The 18725-nt window shown below is 44.8% G+C and overlaps 1 protein-coding gene across 1 annotated transcript in view; it reads right to left on the bottom strand.

Annotated features, from left to right (window-relative positions):
- robo1 (roundabout, axon guidance receptor, homolog 1 (Drosophila)) overlaps positions 1 to 18725 on the bottom strand; it is a 169472-nt gene that overhangs the window by 113544 nt on the left and 37203 nt on the right. Inside the window, exon 2 of the mRNA XM_078284188.1 lies at positions 4796 to 5122. Coding sequence (XP_078140314.1) covers positions 4796 to 5122 — 327 coding nt within the window. The remainder of the gene's footprint in view (positions 1 to 4795; positions 5123 to 18725) is intronic.

Genomic DNA, 18725 nt, shown 5'->3' with positions numbered 1-18725 from the left:
ATGCACAACTCTCTCATGCTGCTACGAAATTGAGAGTTTTCACAGCGAGGCACAGTTCAGTTTTCACAGCCGCAAAACAACACACAGCATTGGCCTTTAAGATTGCGGAAAGGGTCTGCATTCCAACATAAAACAGATTGGAGCGGAGGCCAAGGAGTGTCTGTGGTGTGGAGCCCACGCCTCAGCTGCGTGTTGACTCATGAAGCAGACCCTGGCTGTGCCGTTTGCACCAATTTGCTCTGAACCTCCCTGAGACAAATAACTGCCACAGAGCTGTAACACACTCTGCCTCCAGTCCCCTGGCAGCTCGCCAGCACGCTCACTGCTGCTTCTGCTGGGGTTTGGCTGTCCTGATTTTCTCTCTCAGTGCTCTTGCTCTCTTATTCTTCTCTCCTTCTCTCCTCTCTCTCTCTCCTCCTCCCTCTCTCTCTCCCTCCCTCCCTCTCTCTCTCTCTCTCTCTCTCTCTCTCTCTCTCTCTCTCTCTCTCTCTCTCTCTCCCCTCATGGTCTCATTTTCTGCTGGACCTTAGAATTAACAATGTCCTGTCAAAGAGGAATGAGGAACAGGAGGGTGAAATAACTCCATGTGATACGTAAAAGAATGAAAAGAGAGGGGGAGATGTGAGCTAAAACTGAAATAAAAAAAAAAAAGGTCCACACAAGAGCTGCCACGCTATATTAGGAGTCTTGCAATAAGTTCATGAGAGGCAAATAAATAATTACTCTGCCACCAGGTAGTGGAAGAAGCAGCCTCAGTCACAGGCCACTGGGTAGTAGAGGAGAGAAACAATGGAGGATAAAGGGGAGAGATGGGAGAGGGCAGGGAAGGAAAGACAAAAAGAAGAAATATGAGATGGAAACCACTTGGATTTTATATGGGGAGGGGAGGGGTTGGGTTTGGGAGGGGTTTGGGGGGGACAGCATGAAGACCCCTGGGTCTTTGAGAGCCAACAGATGTAGTACAAGGGCTTTCCTGCGAGAGAGACAGGCTGGTGCTCAGATCAGTGGGAGGTGGCCATGCTGCCTTTAGATTGGCGCATGCCAGCCAACTGTCCTCCGCTCCGCAGATGACCCTTAGGCACGGCCCCAAGTCTGTCAGGATGAACCCTGCCTCCCTCAACACATCCCCAGCCCTCCCCCTCCCCCACCGCTCAGAGGCGGCGCGGCCCGCTGGCTGCACACGGTGACTGAGACTTCACGTGGAGCATCGGGATCAATGAGATTCTGAGATAAACTTGGCTCGATGGGCGTATTTGCAATGGACCACATTCAAGTAAACATCCCTTTGCTTCTGTTGTCAGCGGCTGCAGAGTGAACCCAGCCCGTGGAGAGAGGAGTCTGTGTGTGGATGTGAGGCCTGCAGCCAACGCTGTGCGGTCAGCGTTGTGCAGTCAGCCAGGCCACTAGACAGCCGGCCCCAGGGTTATCGCCTGCTCAAGTGGAGCAGTGTGCCGTCCATTACCTCACTTCACTATCTCCCCGTCCAGGAAAAGGGAAACAAGCTATTCATAGAGCCTCTCAGGGCCCCATGCAGAGCAGTGGCTAAGAGGAAACTACTTTGATAGTACACATACAGTACTGTGCAATGCATACGTGTATGTGCCAGTGATTGGTAAGTAAGAGGGAGGACAGTTCCTTTTTACTGGCGGCTGCATTGTGTTGATTTACACAAAAAAGCTAAATATATGAAATAATGCCTGTATTTTTATCATTATTTCCAGCTTAAAACGGTAACAGGCTTTGATCATTGTTTTCACAAGTGCAGCTAAAAACATCCCAGGATTTTGAAGTGAAAAGTATAAAAAATGTGGTGGAGAAAGCTTGACGGTGTTTGTTGTGTAACATGCCTCACAGTGTTTTCTAGTTTTCTGTGTTTCTTCTTTAAAAGCATTAGGCCGTTTTATATTATAGATATGATAGATGTATTGACAGAGCTTCACAAAATAAGTGAATAGAACTACTATAATTAAACTGTCATTTGCTTAGCTGTTCTCTCACTCTGTTTGCCGAAATTGCTGAAAAATACCACCTGCTATTTTGAAGTCCTGCTGTTAGCTGTAGTTAGCTAAAACCAAAATTCATTATAAATTCAAAATTCAAAAGGTTTTTAGCATTTTGGGGAGTTTGTTTGATGTTCCAGAGCACTTGAATGGTGTTTCAAAATGTACAGCCAGCACACTGTGGGTTTACCATCAACCCTGCCTGCTCTACTTCTGAGCCTGGTTGCAATATTTACTTTCGAAACGCAATCACAGTGTTAAACTACTTTTTCCTGACAATGTAGGACAAGCCTTAAAGTTCTATTACTCTTAGTTCTCTAACAAATGGCATTCATTGTGCGCAAAGGAAGCTCATTATTTGACGTCTACATCTCTAATACAGAGAAAACAATAACATAAGCGGGAAAGAATCCTATCTTAAGCTTGTTTGAATACACAAGGCAAACAGGATTCACGGTAAATGCATTAACCCAGGCTTCGGGTTAAGAGGCTGAGATAGAGAGATTGTGGGCTGCACTGTACATGTGGTTAATGATAAACCAAACAAACTGGGTTAGCTCTGCTAGCCTGGCAAAACAGGACTTGTTGAAACTTGGATTATGTTAACAATCGCTGGTGAGTAAGGGAAACTGTAAGAGCCAGGCTCTTAGAATAACATCTCCAAAAAGCTGTGTTTTTAGCTTTTAAAGTGAAAACGTTAGAGGGCTGGGAGAGCTAGGCAGAGTAAACACAGTTAAAACCATGACTTCCTTCTCTGGAGTTTCATTGGGAATTAAAAGCCTGTATGTTCCCTCAACTCACTGTGGGATACATCCAGTTATCCATAGTTTTCACCGTGTCTAATATGTTTCATGACATTCATAAGAATATATGTATGACAGGCATCTTTAACGAACACGAACAGAATCCAAAACTTTAAAACTTTCTTATGTGCCATCTTGAGTTATATTTATGGCGTGTAGTTTCTTTACCCAAGAGTTTAAATGAGGCCTTGTAAAAAAATCTCAGTGCTTTTCTGCTTTTTCTGTTCTATGGCCTTTTTTCTTCGGCAGGGTTCCATCTTGGTTGCTCCGACAACATAATTATATGTAGTTAAGCATGAGCTGCAGAGAGGGGAGTGAGAGACACCGAGGAAGCGAGAAAGAGAGAGAGGGCTGGAGCACAGTGGCTTGTCATTATGGGTCTGTTTGAACCTTATACAGAATAAGCAGCCCAATTTTGAGACTGAGCCAGTAGCGCTCTCTACTCTGGTCTACACCAGTCCCACCAAGTCTCTTGTTTTTCTACTTGAAAAACCCACCTCTGAAATAAACACCCTATATCATCTACTTTAGGGAGAAATATTTTTAGCATTCTGACCTATGGAAAGTTGAATTATGTGCCAAAGCACATGGATTCTCTTCCTTCCTCGATACTTATATTTTCTATATTTCACTGGCTTCTAACAGTTTGAAATAAGTGCGCTTCAAATTGAGAGCATAAGTTTAGCCCTCATTCCTGGGCAGCAAAGCCTGGCTGGCATTAGATCTGAGAGGATATATGAAGACAAGACACCATCTTTACCACCATCGTGCGCTGCATCGCTGCAGCTCAACTCATCTGTGATCATCCCAAGAATGTCTCCTACTCTCTCATTTCAAAAGCAGAGCTCATGGAATAAACCGTAAAAGCCCAGTCTAATTCCAATTTATGGTCAGGAAACCTTTAAACATCCCCGATTATTCTTGCTTTACATTTCACTTAGCTGACATCGAACACTGTAAATATCTAAAAAGTCTCCTCTGTATACTCCAGACTCCCCACTCATACAGTTTACAGCAGAAACACATAGCATGCACCCCAACTATCTATCTGATCTACACCTCATACCCAAACCCACACTCACTCACTCACTCACTCACTCTCTCTCTCTCTCACACACACACACACACACACACACACACACACACACACCATTCTTTCTTTCTCCATCTTGATTAGATTACAATGAGCGGGTTGGTGACAGCCTCTGGGCATGCTGGAGGAGTGGTTGATATCTGAGCTCCCCTCCTCAGCCTTCGCTCTCAGCCAGTCAAGAGAGCAAAGAGATAATATGTCTGAAGGGCTGACCTCACCAACCAAAGTAGCCTTTAAAGAATCATGGGAACAAATTTGTCAACACAGGACACCGCTCACAAAAAGGCTAAATGGTTTAGAAAGAGTATTTTCTCTTCATATATTGTATACCCATTGGCTGCTTAAAATTCTTGGCTCCGAAGTCTTTCAGCTTGCTTGCTGACCCTAGAGATGGCGAAATCCACTTTACATCAAAGCAAGCCTGTCGTCATATGAGTGTAACAGGAAATGAAGGGCATCGCTGTTACTTCAATGAAATGAGTGAGAAAGCGCTTCATTAAAAGATGACCAAACACAGATACAATGATTGTACTGGTTTGTATATAAAACCTCATATCTATCTCTCTGACAAAAAGTAGAATCAGGGCCAAAACAGAAAGAGCTTTGTTCCCATTGTGGCTCCTGACCACCTACCAGGGGCTCTTTAGAGGAGCACTCACCCTGGAATGATCAGGCCACTTCTCCCCCAAGGCTCCCCAGGCCTATGGAGACCGCTGGGCCAAACACATCCTGCCCATCTCCTGAGAGATTATCCAACTCAATGAGCACATTGAAGACAGAAACACTGGAGGAAACTGGAGCCTGCTATTCAGCTACAACTAAACCCAAACTCTTCCATTCACACCCACCCTAGAGGCCAAAGCGGAAATAAGAAAAGGCCGAACACATGCTGCACTTACTGGCTACTTCCAGCGAGGCGTTGTGGCTCACTGCCTCTCCCAGGTAGTTGCGGGCAACACACACGTAAGAGCCCTCATCCGGTTTGCTCCGCCGTCCGTGGACGATGCGTAGGAAGAAGAGGGAGCCGCTGGGCAGCAGCATGCGCTGGGAACGGGGATTGTCCCGGTCTGTTTCCACCCGTTCTCCATCCTTGTACCACTCCACTGTCGGGGTGGGCCGCCCCTCCGCCTTGCAGTTGAGGGTGGCGGGCTCCCCTTTGGACACGATGAGATCAGAGGGGTGCTCCACAATCCGGGGTGGGGAGTCCTCCTGGCGCAGACGAGATCCTGGAAGAGAAAAAGGATTGGAAAGTTCAGTTTACACATGCAAGGATTTGTACCCCTTGAATGGATAGTTAGCACTGGTATGATAAAAATATGAAAGGTAGGGATTACAGGCCTGTTGCCTTGGACTTAGTCATTACACGACTTTCTCTTGTATATATGTGATTAGCAGCTAGTTTGTAACCATCTGTGAAATATTGAGCTGGACCCAGTCTACCACACAGGGCCAATAGTTGTGTAGCGGATGCTGTGTCCTTGTGCCTCCACTCTGTTCTGCAGCACTTAAAGGCCTCTTTCATCTACGTTCAGGTTCTATTCATCAGTTAGAGCTCAGTATTTAATATTATTGTGCCTTTTAAACTATTTGACCAGCTGCAACTTGTCAAGATGAGTAACATGCTTTAGAGACTCATGACTCTGATTCCACAAGGATGTGCTTGTCTCCACTCCACTCCAGTCACTATTTACTGATAATTTAGATACATGAATGAATGAAATTTGAATGCAGTACATGTGGAGCAATTTCAGTACATTCTGTTAGGTCAGAAACCACATGTGAAGTGGAGCATATTCTTTTAGGTAAGAAAACAGGTACTACTGATACAAGTAGCGAAGAGCAAATAAACTACCAGTCTGTGAGTGAAGTCACCCTTTAATTACAGTAACGTGTCCTTTAGTGAAGCTGAGCAATGCTCCAGCTATGTGACTCTGTCATTTCACAGATCAAAGAACAGAAAAAGAAGAAAAAGAAGGCAACAGTAAACAAGGGTGGAAACATTAAAGGTAAAAGGAAATTATGAGATAAAAGATAAGATATAGATACACCTCATAGCTTTGCGGCAAAGCATGAGCAGAAAGCCACTGATTACACTATGCAAGGAAGAAAGAGCAGTGCCAACAGCAGTGCCAAGGGGGTTAACACCCTAATGCTATCTCAGGTCATTACTACTGCTCTCAGACCAGTCAGCTGTGGCTATCAGACCTGCTTTACATGCAAATTAGCTTCCTGTTGTTAATTCCTGAAGGGTGGGACATGGTGGTTATGAATGTATTGTGTGTGTGTGTGTGTGTGTGTGTGTGTGTGTGTGTGCACGCATGTGTGTGTGTGCATCCCTACTCGCCATATCTACCAGCATAGGGCTTTGGAGCCCATTCAGCACCAATTAAAGGGAGCTGGGTCTAATTGGAGGCACAGGCCTGCAATTAATTCACCCAGCATCCCGTGAACTTGCCACACTGCCTCATTTCAGTGCCCTCCGCCCATCCCCCGTTACCCTGGAAATCTGGTGCTGAGAGTGCATCTTCCTGTGGTCGCCACAGATTTTAGGGAAAGTCAGCATAACTAGTGACAGCTCTGTGGCAAGATTAATCACTTCAATGTAAATGCGTAGTGCAGTCAATGAAATATAATTAATTCAATACCCCTATGTAGGACATCATGATCATCACACTTTTTTTTCTAGTCATTCTTTAACAATCTTTTACCACAGGCTTTACTTTACTGTGGTTTTTCTATAGGGCCCTAAAAAGCTAAATGTGCAATAGTCATAATGTCCCGTCTTTTGAAGCTGGCCGCACAGCTTCAAAAGACGGGACATTATGGCTATTGCACATTTAGCTTTTTAGGGCCCTATAGAAAAACGTAGACTCTTTAACAATTCAAATATTGAATAAAAAATGCTGAAAAATGAAAATGTACATTGCATCTCAACCCATGGAAAAGCTTCTGCTGGTACAGTTATGAGTTTAAAGAAGGTACATATGTCATGTTTGAGCAATTCTTTTTAAGAACCATTAGTGAATTAGGATGACATATTCCAAATTTTGCATGGCTGTGATTCTCATACCCACTTATGGACTGCATTTTGTTACACATGATCGGACAAAAAAAAGGGATTGTGCATCCACATTCAGACCATTTTTTGACATCCACATCCCTATATCATGCAGGCATAAATTTGCTACCGCAGGACAAAAGGACCTCTATTCTATTCCAGTAAAAAAATCATTTTGATTCAAGCAGCAATAGTGACTTATTTTAGTTAAATTCAATCAAAGAGGTTAATTCAAAAAGGTTTTAATAAAACAGACAGTTTCAAGATTTTACCTTCTAGCCAGGTTCAAGTGAATGTTAAACATACAGAAATTTACATTTAATTGATATATGTTTAAATAAATGAGAGCCTGCAATTTAGGTGGCAGAATGTCACAGATGCGCTAATGGAAAATACATTTAATGCTTCACAACATTGCATTAGAGTGTTGCCGGCAGACCGACCACTAGAGTGATTATCTGCCGATAGAGGTTGGTGGCCAATCAATTGGAGTTCCATTATCTAGGAGGCAACAAGGCTGAGAAAGGCTTGCTAAGAAAGTACTGTTGATTCTGAAATTGTTTTTAGATTTGTCTGCAGCTGTAATTAATACAGAGTTTCTATTCCATATATATTCTGTGGGTGTGAAACATATATCTGTGTGAAAGCATGTCTGGGAGACAGAGAGTGAGTAAGGACAGAAAGAAAAGGAGATTCAGAGAGAGGGGGGATATCAAGCCTTGAGCAAGAATGAATTAGTCCGCTATCCAGCGCTGAATAAAGTCCATAAAAAATAAGTAACTATGGTTCCTGGCTATTAGAGCTGTCTGAAGCACTACTAGGCTAATTAACCCCCATTTGTAACTTGCCCCCATCACAGGCCTTTTGATCCTCCAGCCCATATGCTAACGAGGCCCAGTCCTTTGGTCGGAAGAGCTGCGCTAACACCCCTCGCTAGGCTAGCACATCCAAGCCCATCACCACCGCAGCAGCAGCACCACCACCACCGCCCTTCACCAGAGAACGTAGGCTAATATGTTTTATTAAAGAGGACTTTGAAGAGCTCTGCCGCTATCTGCTCTATCCGCTCCCCTCCTGATTTAGCTAGATCCTCTCTAATTTGGATCGGTCTGAAGCTTTGGGTTTTACGGGTGAACCATTAACTATTCAGATGTGGCCCACTGTGAGGAGAGCTGTGCAGCACGCAGTACTCTGTTTACTGTAGATGATGATTACAGCTGATCCACATAATTAAGAGACAGACTGAGAATACAGTATACAGTATGATATAGTATCTTCTCACAGAGGAGCTGGCAAAAACTAACAAATGTTCAGTGATTCATTTATAAATCAAAAGAGTGCTTCGCGCTTTCGTGTGGGTGTGTGTGGTAATGTTTTGAACAGTGAGTGGGTACTTGCATGTATCAGTTACACAATGCTATTATGCTTTCCTTGTCCTTGATTAAATTCAGTGTGTGCATGCGTGTGTGTATGTGTGTGTGTTCTTCCGCATGCTCCCCACAGACACTTTGTGTGACCCCGGTTACTTCAGCTCCATTACCCCTCACCAGGGAGAAAAAGGACACAGGCAGTGTAAGGGATTACTCTGTCATGGCACAAACGCTCCCACGCCCCCTCTACAGGTGTGTGCTTTCAGAAGACTGTCAGCGAGCTAACTCCCCTCCCTCCTCCCCCCCACACACACAGCACACACGAGAAAGACGGAGACAGAAGCAGGAGAGCAGCAGAGAGAGTGCGCTTCACTTGCACTTCTGCTACTGTACCGAGCTGCTCAGCGTCTCTTTCTCTCTCCGCTTTAAAGTCGCCTAACCCTCCCTTTATTTCAAAGCGCTGCCCTTCCTTCTGCTCTGCTCCTTTCAACTGCCCTCTCTCCTATTTTCTATCCCCCTCCTCTCCCCCTCTCCTCCCCTGCAGACAGAGAATGTGAGATGAGCTAATGCAATCCACAGCCCCACCGAAGGGAAGCTGGGAATTCTACTGCAAGGATCTGATCGATTGGCGCCTGAGGCAAGATTCTCCTTCTCCCTTAACCCTCTCGCTCGCTGGAGCGCTTTCTCTTTCTTTTTTCTCATTTACTCTCTCTCTCACACACACACACACACACACACACACACACACACACACACACACAAAGTTAAACTAGGCTTGAGGGAGCCTTTGCTCGATGTGGAGGTAATTAAAAAAACCTACAATTCTCTGTGACTTTTCTCTCACTTCTAAAAACCAATCTCAGTAATGAACAACACGCCATGAGAGCCCAACAGCAACATCAGGCACACAGAATTGAACAGCTTGAGACCCATCCATACATCCACCACCAGGGCCCAGACCTAGACAATGACCTACAGTACATACTCACACTCTCTGTATGTATCCTTGGATTCATAAAGACCGTTGGGATATTTGCCCACTATAAAATCCACACTCTTTTTTTTCCAATCATTGATAGACAGTGTACGATCACAAGATTTGTGATGGTTCTCATGAAACCAAGGTCATTCAGCTGTCCATCAGATCATTAGGCATGCACTCACTGTATATTAGCATTATTGCTACTGGCTCCATATTGATTTATCTATGTCTTGGGGCTAAACGTGATTTTCACCATGCAACATGACTCGATGTACTGTGAATCTATTTTCTGCTAGATAACCCAGCTTCCTTAAAGATTCAATCTGATAAAACAACACAATATGCATAGCAGACGGACCGTTGGCTATCATGCAAATATGTATTATCATGATTTGACCCACAATGGAGGCATTCGTACTGTAACGGACTTCATTGGGGGAAACTACAAACACTATTACTATGACTATGGTTGCACAATTAATCGTTTTGTCATTTATCATGATTTTAGTTTCCACAGATAATAATCGTAGAATACTGGTGTATTGGCAATATTTCATTTCTTTTAGATCTCCTGCTGTCCGTGAAAATAGTTAAGATGCCAACTACAAGACGCCAAAAATGCAATTAAATTATTTTGTTCCCCGCATCATCACTACTAATAATTGTGATTTATAATTGTGATCACAATATCTTGCCAAATAATCACAATTATCATTTTAGCCAGAATCGTGAAGCCCTAACTCACCGCCTGATCAATAAGATAGCGCTGCTTGTGGATCGGTGTGGTGCTCTAGTGTCACAGGCTACATGTCTGAGAGGCAGCCATCGATCTGACTACTCTACATGTAGGAAACCATAGAAGAAGACCCTGGAACTGTAGACTCTGAGCAGCCTCAGGACAGGAGAGAGGCAGACAGGGTCAGCTCTGTTAGAGCTGACCCTGTGTTGCCTTCAACTCAGCACGTTTGCCCTTTGCAATTAAAAATCCATGTACCCCCAAGGCAAAATCATGCATATTCCATTTTTATTACTATTCACTGTCAGCTATATTAATCCATATACACAAAAAAAGGGGAAAAGAGCAGATGAGGACAGACAGACAGACTGACAGAAGCGGGAAGGCAGGCGTACAAATAGACAAAAACAAATCACCGGGTTGCGGTAATAAGTTCAGGTCCAGTGACTTCCCTAACTTCAAATGGAAATGTGCCTCAGTCTCTGCCTGCCCTTTTTCACGGCTCCTGTCTTGGCAGAGAGTTAGGAAGAGGAAGGGAGCCAGCCACCTGCCCTTTACCCCGGAGAACTCACCGGGGAGAAGGACAGTGAGGCAATTTAGATCTGTTGTCAGTGCGGTCCCCCGTGGCAGCGAGACGGGATAATGTGTCTACTTCCTTGAACGATAAAACAACTTCACAATGTTAGGTCATTCACTCCGATTCTCCCCATAGAACTAAACGATCCAGCCCAGAATTGCATGTGATTATGTGAGCAATAGCCTGGTAAATGTATTATGAAGGGTACAACAGTTTAATTTCCCCCATAAAGATGCTCAAGGTCTCAGAATCTCATAAAGAGAGATGCTAAAGTTGAAGAGTTGGGAGGCGTTGCAGAACCCAGAGCCAGATCATCTCTCCCCATATCAGACGTCCAGCTGAGCAATGGCAGAGATATGGAATATGGGTCTGCGATAAGGCAGGCCGAGCACGGTAGGGCACTCCCTATCTGCAGGCCCATTAATCTGTGATTAGGGGACTTAAGAGGGATTTATGGCAGAGATAAGAGCAGAGGGTGTGTCCCTCGGGGCAGCCAGGCGGAGACTGGAGCCACGCCTGCTCAGGACGGGGCCAGCCAACAAAACGGCCGAATGCAAAATAAATAGCACTCCCTTCTGTTGAATTAGAAAAGATAACGGAGAGAGAGGGCAGAGATAAGATTGAGAAAGAGATAGAGAGAGAGAGAGAGAGCGAGAGAAGGGCAGGTACCGTAATCCTGCTGATCAGATGACATTAGCAGGAAAGTGAAACAGAATCTTGCGCCGTTTCAACGTCAGGATCCCACCCTGGAATGCGCTGCTTGAATGACTTTGCCAGTTGCATCAGATCAGACCTGTTTTTAATGTTACACAAGGCTATCACTTACACTCCTAAGAGGCAGGATTAAAGCCCTGTGTGTGAGTGTGTATGGGGACACAGAGGTGGGGTGAAGGAGGGGGATGATGGATATCTTTATGGCCTCTTTCTTTCCTCATCTCTTTGTCTCCGTTTACCAAACAGACTGGGGTATGGTTACCCCGCTGATACTAAATCAGCACTTGAGAACAGATATCAGTTACCAAAAAATAGTGCCACCATCCAAATTATTGCTTTTTTAATCAAAGCACACCTTAAACACTACCTAAGGGTTTATACACAACACTGCAACCTAATACTACAAGAACAGATGGGCAATGAAAAAGAAGTGTGGTTTATTTGTTTGTTTTGTAGTAATTGTTGTTATAGAAACTAAGTCTCCATGTTTATAGATGATTACAATGCTTCCATTGACATTTGAATGAAACGTGGCCTCTCCAAAGTCTTAGACAGCCATTATGCCAAAGGCTCCAAGCTTCTTTATTCTTGTCGAGGTGAAGACATTGAAAACGATAATGACAACAAATGAACAACAAGTTCAGCAACTGTGGGATCTATGCCAGGATTGGATTTTATTCTTTTTTTTTGCAAACAAAGAGAAAGACAGCATGATACACAGGAAACGAACCAATATTCAAGTGCCAGACCATTGAGTTGTTCACTTCCATAAAACTTGCCTCAGTCTTCTAATAGTGTAGCTATATTTTTGTAAATGGGGCATAAAACAATATTGTTAAGATTCCATCATCATCACATTATCATGACAGTCTTTGCCTTTGAGCGTGCTGTTGATCATTTGTCATATGCAATTCAAAGGTGACAAATCTGCTGACGATACTATAAACAAGCGTCCCTCCTTCGCTTGCCAAGGGCCACAGGGTACCAGTATAAGCTCCAGGGCGCTGGCATAATCACTATCAGTCATCAGGAGAGGACCCAGCGGAGGCCTTGAGGCCTGGAGCACCCGCCCCAGCCCCAGCTCCTGGCTCTGTCAGCTGGGAAACACATCCCTGGATCTCCCCTGGCGATGGAGGCCAGGTCGGGAGTGAGACGGCCCAGCAGAGCGCTCCTCTGGGAGGCTGGGGCCCATCCTGCTCCGGGGCCCCCATCTGGAGCCGAGACAATAGACGCAGTATTTCCCCTTCTGCTCCGGGCTTTTTCCATACAGGCCTGATACATTTGGAAGACACCAGGCACGATAGCATGTGTGATAGGGGAGTGCTGATGCTCATGAAACACCTCGTAAGTCAGCAGGAGACAGCAAAGAAATCTGTCTCATCTGTCAACAAAAACTCACCTCACTAATTCTGCAAGTTCATGGATAAGAGTTATGAACAGAGTCTCTATATAGCAAGATGACTCATTCATGAATATGACAAATAAAGCTTTCCCTCTTATATTTTGAATATCTATAGTAATTCAACATAGAGTGTCAGCAACATAAAAACAAGCAGGGAACGTGAAGAGAAATGGCAGGGAAAAAAATATACCACACAATAACGAATTTTTAACAGAAACCCAGGGGACACAATTGGGGATGAGTTGTAGCTCCTCCTGATACCAAGCTGCTCCAGTGAATGTCATTAGACACAAATAAAAGCTGTCAAACTCTGCAGAAGGCCATGAGGGCAGAATTCATTCCTGCAGGATAAATGCAGTTCCTGCGCTTTATTATATCCATTCACTGAGACAAGGAGGAAATCTGTAGCGGAGGGACTAGGATGCTTGTTAGGAAGCAGCCTGTCAAAATGGCTCTGGAGCACAGGCAGATGGGCTAAACAGAGCAGGCCGGATGTAAGCAAAGAGTCGGTCTCTCTGCCTGTCTGTCTGTCTGTCTAGTATCTATCTATCAGTCTATCCACACACAGTATGTCTGTCTGTGTCTGTCTGACTTCAGCAGCCCACTCCTCAGTTGATCCCGTGTATTTACCATGATGGCCCCAAAAGAGAAACCAGACCCTACTTCTCGGGGAAGAACTGCAACACCGGTGTCAAGGATGTCATTCATTCAGCAGAGAAGAGACCCCAGGAAAAGAGCTGTAATTAATATGGAGCCCAGATGCCAGGCTTAGACCCTCTATAAGGAAGCTATACCGTATGCAGCACAGTCAAGGTTTGGCGTAGAGAGCGTAGAGAGGATTATGGAAAAGAAGCACGAGAGGGAGCGCAAGTGGGCAATTACTTCTTGTTTTTGTTTTCCAGCATTGCCAATTTTTAATGAGGTTTGACCAGTGCGATCTTAGTGATACATCAAAGCAGCCTGCAGCAGCAGGAGAGGAGAAGCAAGGGGTAATTGAATACGCTGGTACATTTATTTCCCAACAGGGAACAGCTAGAGTCTCATTGCTGACTTCTCCTTTCGGAGCTGCTAGATGGAAAACCCTCAAGAGATTAATAGAAGTCTATTTCAGCACTACAATTTGTATACTATTTTGAAAAACAAATATATAGCTCAAAACAGAAATTACAAAAACACACTTAACACTTGCTGGATGGATGTGACTCTTTTTCTCTACACTGTATATATTATGCAACCCGTTGAGGAGGAATGGTGATAGTACAACATTTGGGGTTAATGTAAATAAAACAGTACACTTATTGTAGTTTAAACTCTGCTGTCTATGCAGATTTATGTCCATAAGGATATGGTGCAGAGTCCACGGTGGTCTGCTCTTCCCAAGGTCACACTCTGGACTGGCTGCGGTATTTCTGTTCCTGTGACTGGCCATGAGGGGATTGTGATAGGTGGCAGGGAACGAGGGGAGGGAGGGGAGGGGCCGGGGGGTGGGGAGCAGTGGGGAGTAAGCATGACCAGCACACTCAGCTGGCACAGCCCAGCCACAGAGAGTATGGCATTTGGGCTGAGTGCCAAGAAAAAGAACAGCTCTGAAGAGATGCCAAAGTGAATCGGGGCAGGCACGGCCAAAAAGCACCTAATGCTTTTTAAATGTTATTTAGTTGATGGCAGTGGCTGATACAGGCCTACTGTTGGAGCGGTGTTATATTACAGTCTCCGAGAGCAGAGCTGATGACCTTAGCTGCTTATGTAGGCTATTCTAAATGTTCAGCCAAACACATTCTGAAACAAATCTCGGACAGCTGGGTGTTGAAAGAGAATTTCAGTTACAGCATTCAGTCAAGGGTACAACGGTAATGTTTGAGTGAAGAATCTTGGCACATTTCCTTAGGGTGCCCTTTAGGTTAAAAGGGTAAGAGCTGAGCACATACTATAGGAGTGTCAATGTGTGCATGCCTGCGTATGTGCATGCACGCATACATGGGACAATGGCTCATATACTGTAGCTGTGGATACGAGGTACTATTAAAGCGAAACGTGGCTCCCAGAGGCATGCCGTAGGTTAAGACTCAGTGGAGCCAGTTCCTCTTGTGGCAAAATCCCAGAGACACCAGCATGGGTCTGCTGAGTGGGGCATGGCCCGGGTCCAGCCAAATGGAACACAAATCGCCCCAAACTCTTTAAAACCTGGCCTGGAAAAATGAAACTGGGATGTAAGGCATGCCATGTGATGCACAGTAAATATTTGGTCAAAATTAATGAAGGGGCGAAGTCTGCCAAGAAGCCTTTTCTAGACGTCCACAGAGGGGAGACTGTGCCCAGTCTGGCATTAAAAAGAAATTTCCTTCTCCAGACGACTGCTCACAAGCCTGTCTACTCTCCAGCACCCACTTACCACGTCCTCTCCTCAGAACACATACCAACTGTCCAGGTACACACTGTGTCCAGCCAAACACTCTTCTCTTTCCCGGCTATAACTGAAAATGACTTGATCATAAACGTATCCCAGTTCCTTAATTCCCATCTGTTGGTTTTCTCCATTTGACGGCAGAAACGCTATCAGACATGTGACCACAATTTTTAGAGAAAACCTGTTTTCCTCCAGAGCGGGAGACAGAGGGGGAGGAGGAGTCAGATCTGTGCAAGATCAGCAGTGATGACAAATACCAGAGAGGAATTATTCTAATCACCAACGGCCTTTCAAACCGTTTTGCAAATGGAAAAAAAAGTCACCCTGAAGATATCTCTTCTCCCTTCCACTGATATTTTATTGATTTTCCAGAAAACTCCCTTCAAAAGTGATCAGCACTGAGGCAAAATGCTCAGCAGACCTCTAACCAATAAAGAGACGTTTTTGAGTACTTACATGCTTTGTAATCTATCATTTATGCTTTATTTGTATCTATCAAGAAGGGTGTAATCTGGCCTGCCATACTAAAAATAGACAAGCAGAACATGAGCCCATAATATAAGGCCCATGCTATTGACGTCTCTGAATATAACCACTGAATTTCTGACATCATCCATACTTCAGCAGCAAGCCAGAGGAAGGAGGCATAAGCTCAGCGCAATCACAATCAAAGGGAACAGTAAATGCTTTGAAATAATTTTAGCAGTGGCTATCCAGACTAGGGGAGGAGGCCAAATGCACTCCTGCATGTCCCAAGGGTGCCCATCATTATCATTAAAGAAGGGTGTAGAGGTGGAGGGAGAAGGGAATAGTTTGCTCTGATTAGTGCATAATGAGATGGGAAAAACACAGGCTGTCAAGGCTGAATGTCAGAAAGAATCACAACAGTCAAGTAGGACAGCATTCATCGCAGAGGGCCTACAGACATTTTGCAGTAAGTTGTGAGCCAAAAAAGGTAAGATTACTGAAGCCAAGTGTGTGTTGGGGAAGTAGAGGAGAGGCTCTAAAACTCGAGTGCACTTTTCATAGTTTGAGCTATGAAGCTTCCGATTAAGAATTAGTGACAGAGGCGAAATGGAATGCAAAAGGCAATCTTGTGCTTAAAGCTTGAAGAACCTGTCTCTCACCCGCCAACCACAATTGTTATTCAATTAGGGCTTTCACTGTACCAGCAAAGGGAGAGGGGAGGGGTTGCAGAAAAGGGGAAACAGTACAGCTGAAGGAGACGGTGAGGGGTGACAGAGAAGAGTGATAAACAGCTCCGCAAGTCTTTCAAAGCAGTATTTAGAGTTGAAAAGCTCTTTGAAGAGGTGGAAATCCTGAAGCTTTTATTATGAGTTAAATGTATCACTCCTTTTCAAAAGGTTACAGTGTCTGTTCGTTTTACAGATAAACGGTGGCACCACACACATTCTCTAGACCAAAGGCATTCAAAAAAAAAACAACTAATGTTTGGGATTATTGTGTTCAATTCAATGGGGACATCAGATTTAAGCGAAATGTCACCAATTTGCAGAAAGCAGGTAAGGCTGATAACAGATCAGGATTAGTGTTAATCTCCTAACTCAGAGCGACAGTGTGTTTACATGTTGGAAATTCACCCAGTTATTTGAAGCCTCCTCACCATGGTTACAGCTGAATGGTGGGAGCTCCTCCAACAGCAGGCCTGTAGTGGTGAATTTCAAGGTCACCTTCCCGTTAATTATGTTTTCCAGCGTTTCCTCTTAAATAGAGCATACTCCTCCTCTTTTTATCACCGTCTTTTGTGTGACAGAATAAGACCCCGGGAACTGTTACATAAAGTTGCTGATGAAGCTCTGGATGAGAGCGGGTTCCGAACATGAACCTCGGTCGCACTGTGTGGATTTAAAAATTGATGTTTCAAAATGCAAAGTAAATAGCACAAAATCTTGGAAAGTTGTCGAGAACATCAACATGGTCAAAACCCAAGACGCATCAGGATGGAGAAGGCTTGTCACCAGTGGGAATCTTGACTACAGCAGCTAAGAGGGGGAGGAACCGAGGATATTAATCAACTAATTAGCAGTCTCTCTTTTAACTGCTAATTTAATCTATTCCTCTCAATCTCTTTAATGGCATTTTCCCCTGTCAGTTATAACCAAAGGGAGGTTTTAGCATTTCAAAAGTGTATCCAGGCCTTGCAATGAGGGGGCAATAGAATGGTCACCGAGGCTGGGAGGAGGCCTGAGCTCAGGGAGAGGGAAAGAAAAGAAGGATACAGGGCTAAAGCTGTCCTCAATGCCATCTCTCAGTCTCCCCCAGTGGAGAAAATGAAAGGGAGGGAGGTCTGAGCCTTTTTAAAATGCACAAGGCAGAGCACCCCACCGTAGCATAGCTTCTCCACCACAGCAAACGCTGGGCCCAGGGCAAGCCTTATGGGAGTTCCTGAGTATGCAGAATTTAGATACATGAGGGATGTTGGCCGTACTACACCAAACCAAACCCGCAGCGCCACATTAAAGCCCTCTGACCAGGATCTTTTATTTACTCAGCACTTCTAAAAATCAACCTCACCTCCTCCCAGATGTCCACCTTTAAAAGAAAAAAAAAAACACACACACACACACACACACACACCAACGTCCTTGCCTCACAGTTTCCACCACTATCACCCTAATCAGCACATTCTGTGCCATGAGGGACCGGTGGAATATGCAATGTGAGCGTAGAGAGTCAGATCAAGAGTATTCCCTGAGCTAGTGTCTCATGCATGTTTGCCTGCTCCGTCCTCCCCTTCGTCCTCCGTTCTCCCCTCCAACCCCCTTCCACACCCTGGGGCAGCCTTTGTGTATCCCCCCCCCCGCACCGCACCACCACCCTCCCCACACACTCCCCCCACACACCCTCAGTCCCTTCTCCTCCCCTCCTCCATGCCTTACAATCGCCCTGTTGAGGCGACACAATGCGGCCTCCCCGTCCCCGTCCCCATGGGCTCTTTCTGCATGTCGGCCTGCTTTATCTAAGAAAAGGCTCTGCGCTGACCAGCCACAAAAAAGGCAAGTCTTAAAAAAAAACTGGGCCAAAACAAAATGTAGAGGGGGGGATGGGTAAGAGGATGAGGAGAAACCTAAATCTCCCCCACTTCCACACAAACACACATCCCATCTCTCTCTCTCTCTCTCTCATTCACAACTATATTAGTGGAAACTAAATCGTGGTGAAGCTACATTGAGTAAATATGCATATTCAGTGTAGAATCAAATCTACATTAGGCATTATGTAATTCGCTCTTTCATTACTGTGTCTGCATTTTTCATTATAGGCAGCGAAGCCGTGGGATTTCTAAGCATGCCATTAGTGAGCTGAGACAGAACCCAGACAACACCTTTCATCCTATAAGGACATGCCATTTATCACCTCCACACACAGCGCCAATAGGGAATGTTTGTCCTCCACGTCAACTGTCAAAACAAGATACATTAACTATACTGACTGACCCGCGAGTCTCATATCCTGTGGGGTCGCAGTGACACGCCTACTGCCAGCTATTATCAGCCGGCTCCCGACTAAAAAGCTAATGTTATGTTCTGAAATGGTCAGAGTCCTCCTGCTATTCTTACTC

Source organism: Centroberyx gerrardi, chromosome 6 (genome assembly GCF_048128805.1).
Source record: "Centroberyx gerrardi isolate f3 chromosome 6, fCenGer3.hap1.cur.20231027, whole genome shotgun sequence".
In the NCBI taxonomy this organism is placed as follows: domain Eukaryota; kingdom Metazoa; phylum Chordata; class Actinopteri; order Beryciformes; family Berycidae; genus Centroberyx; species Centroberyx gerrardi.
The sequence above is the reverse complement of the archived record's forward strand: the minus strand, read 5'-3'. Positions and strand labels throughout refer to the sequence as shown.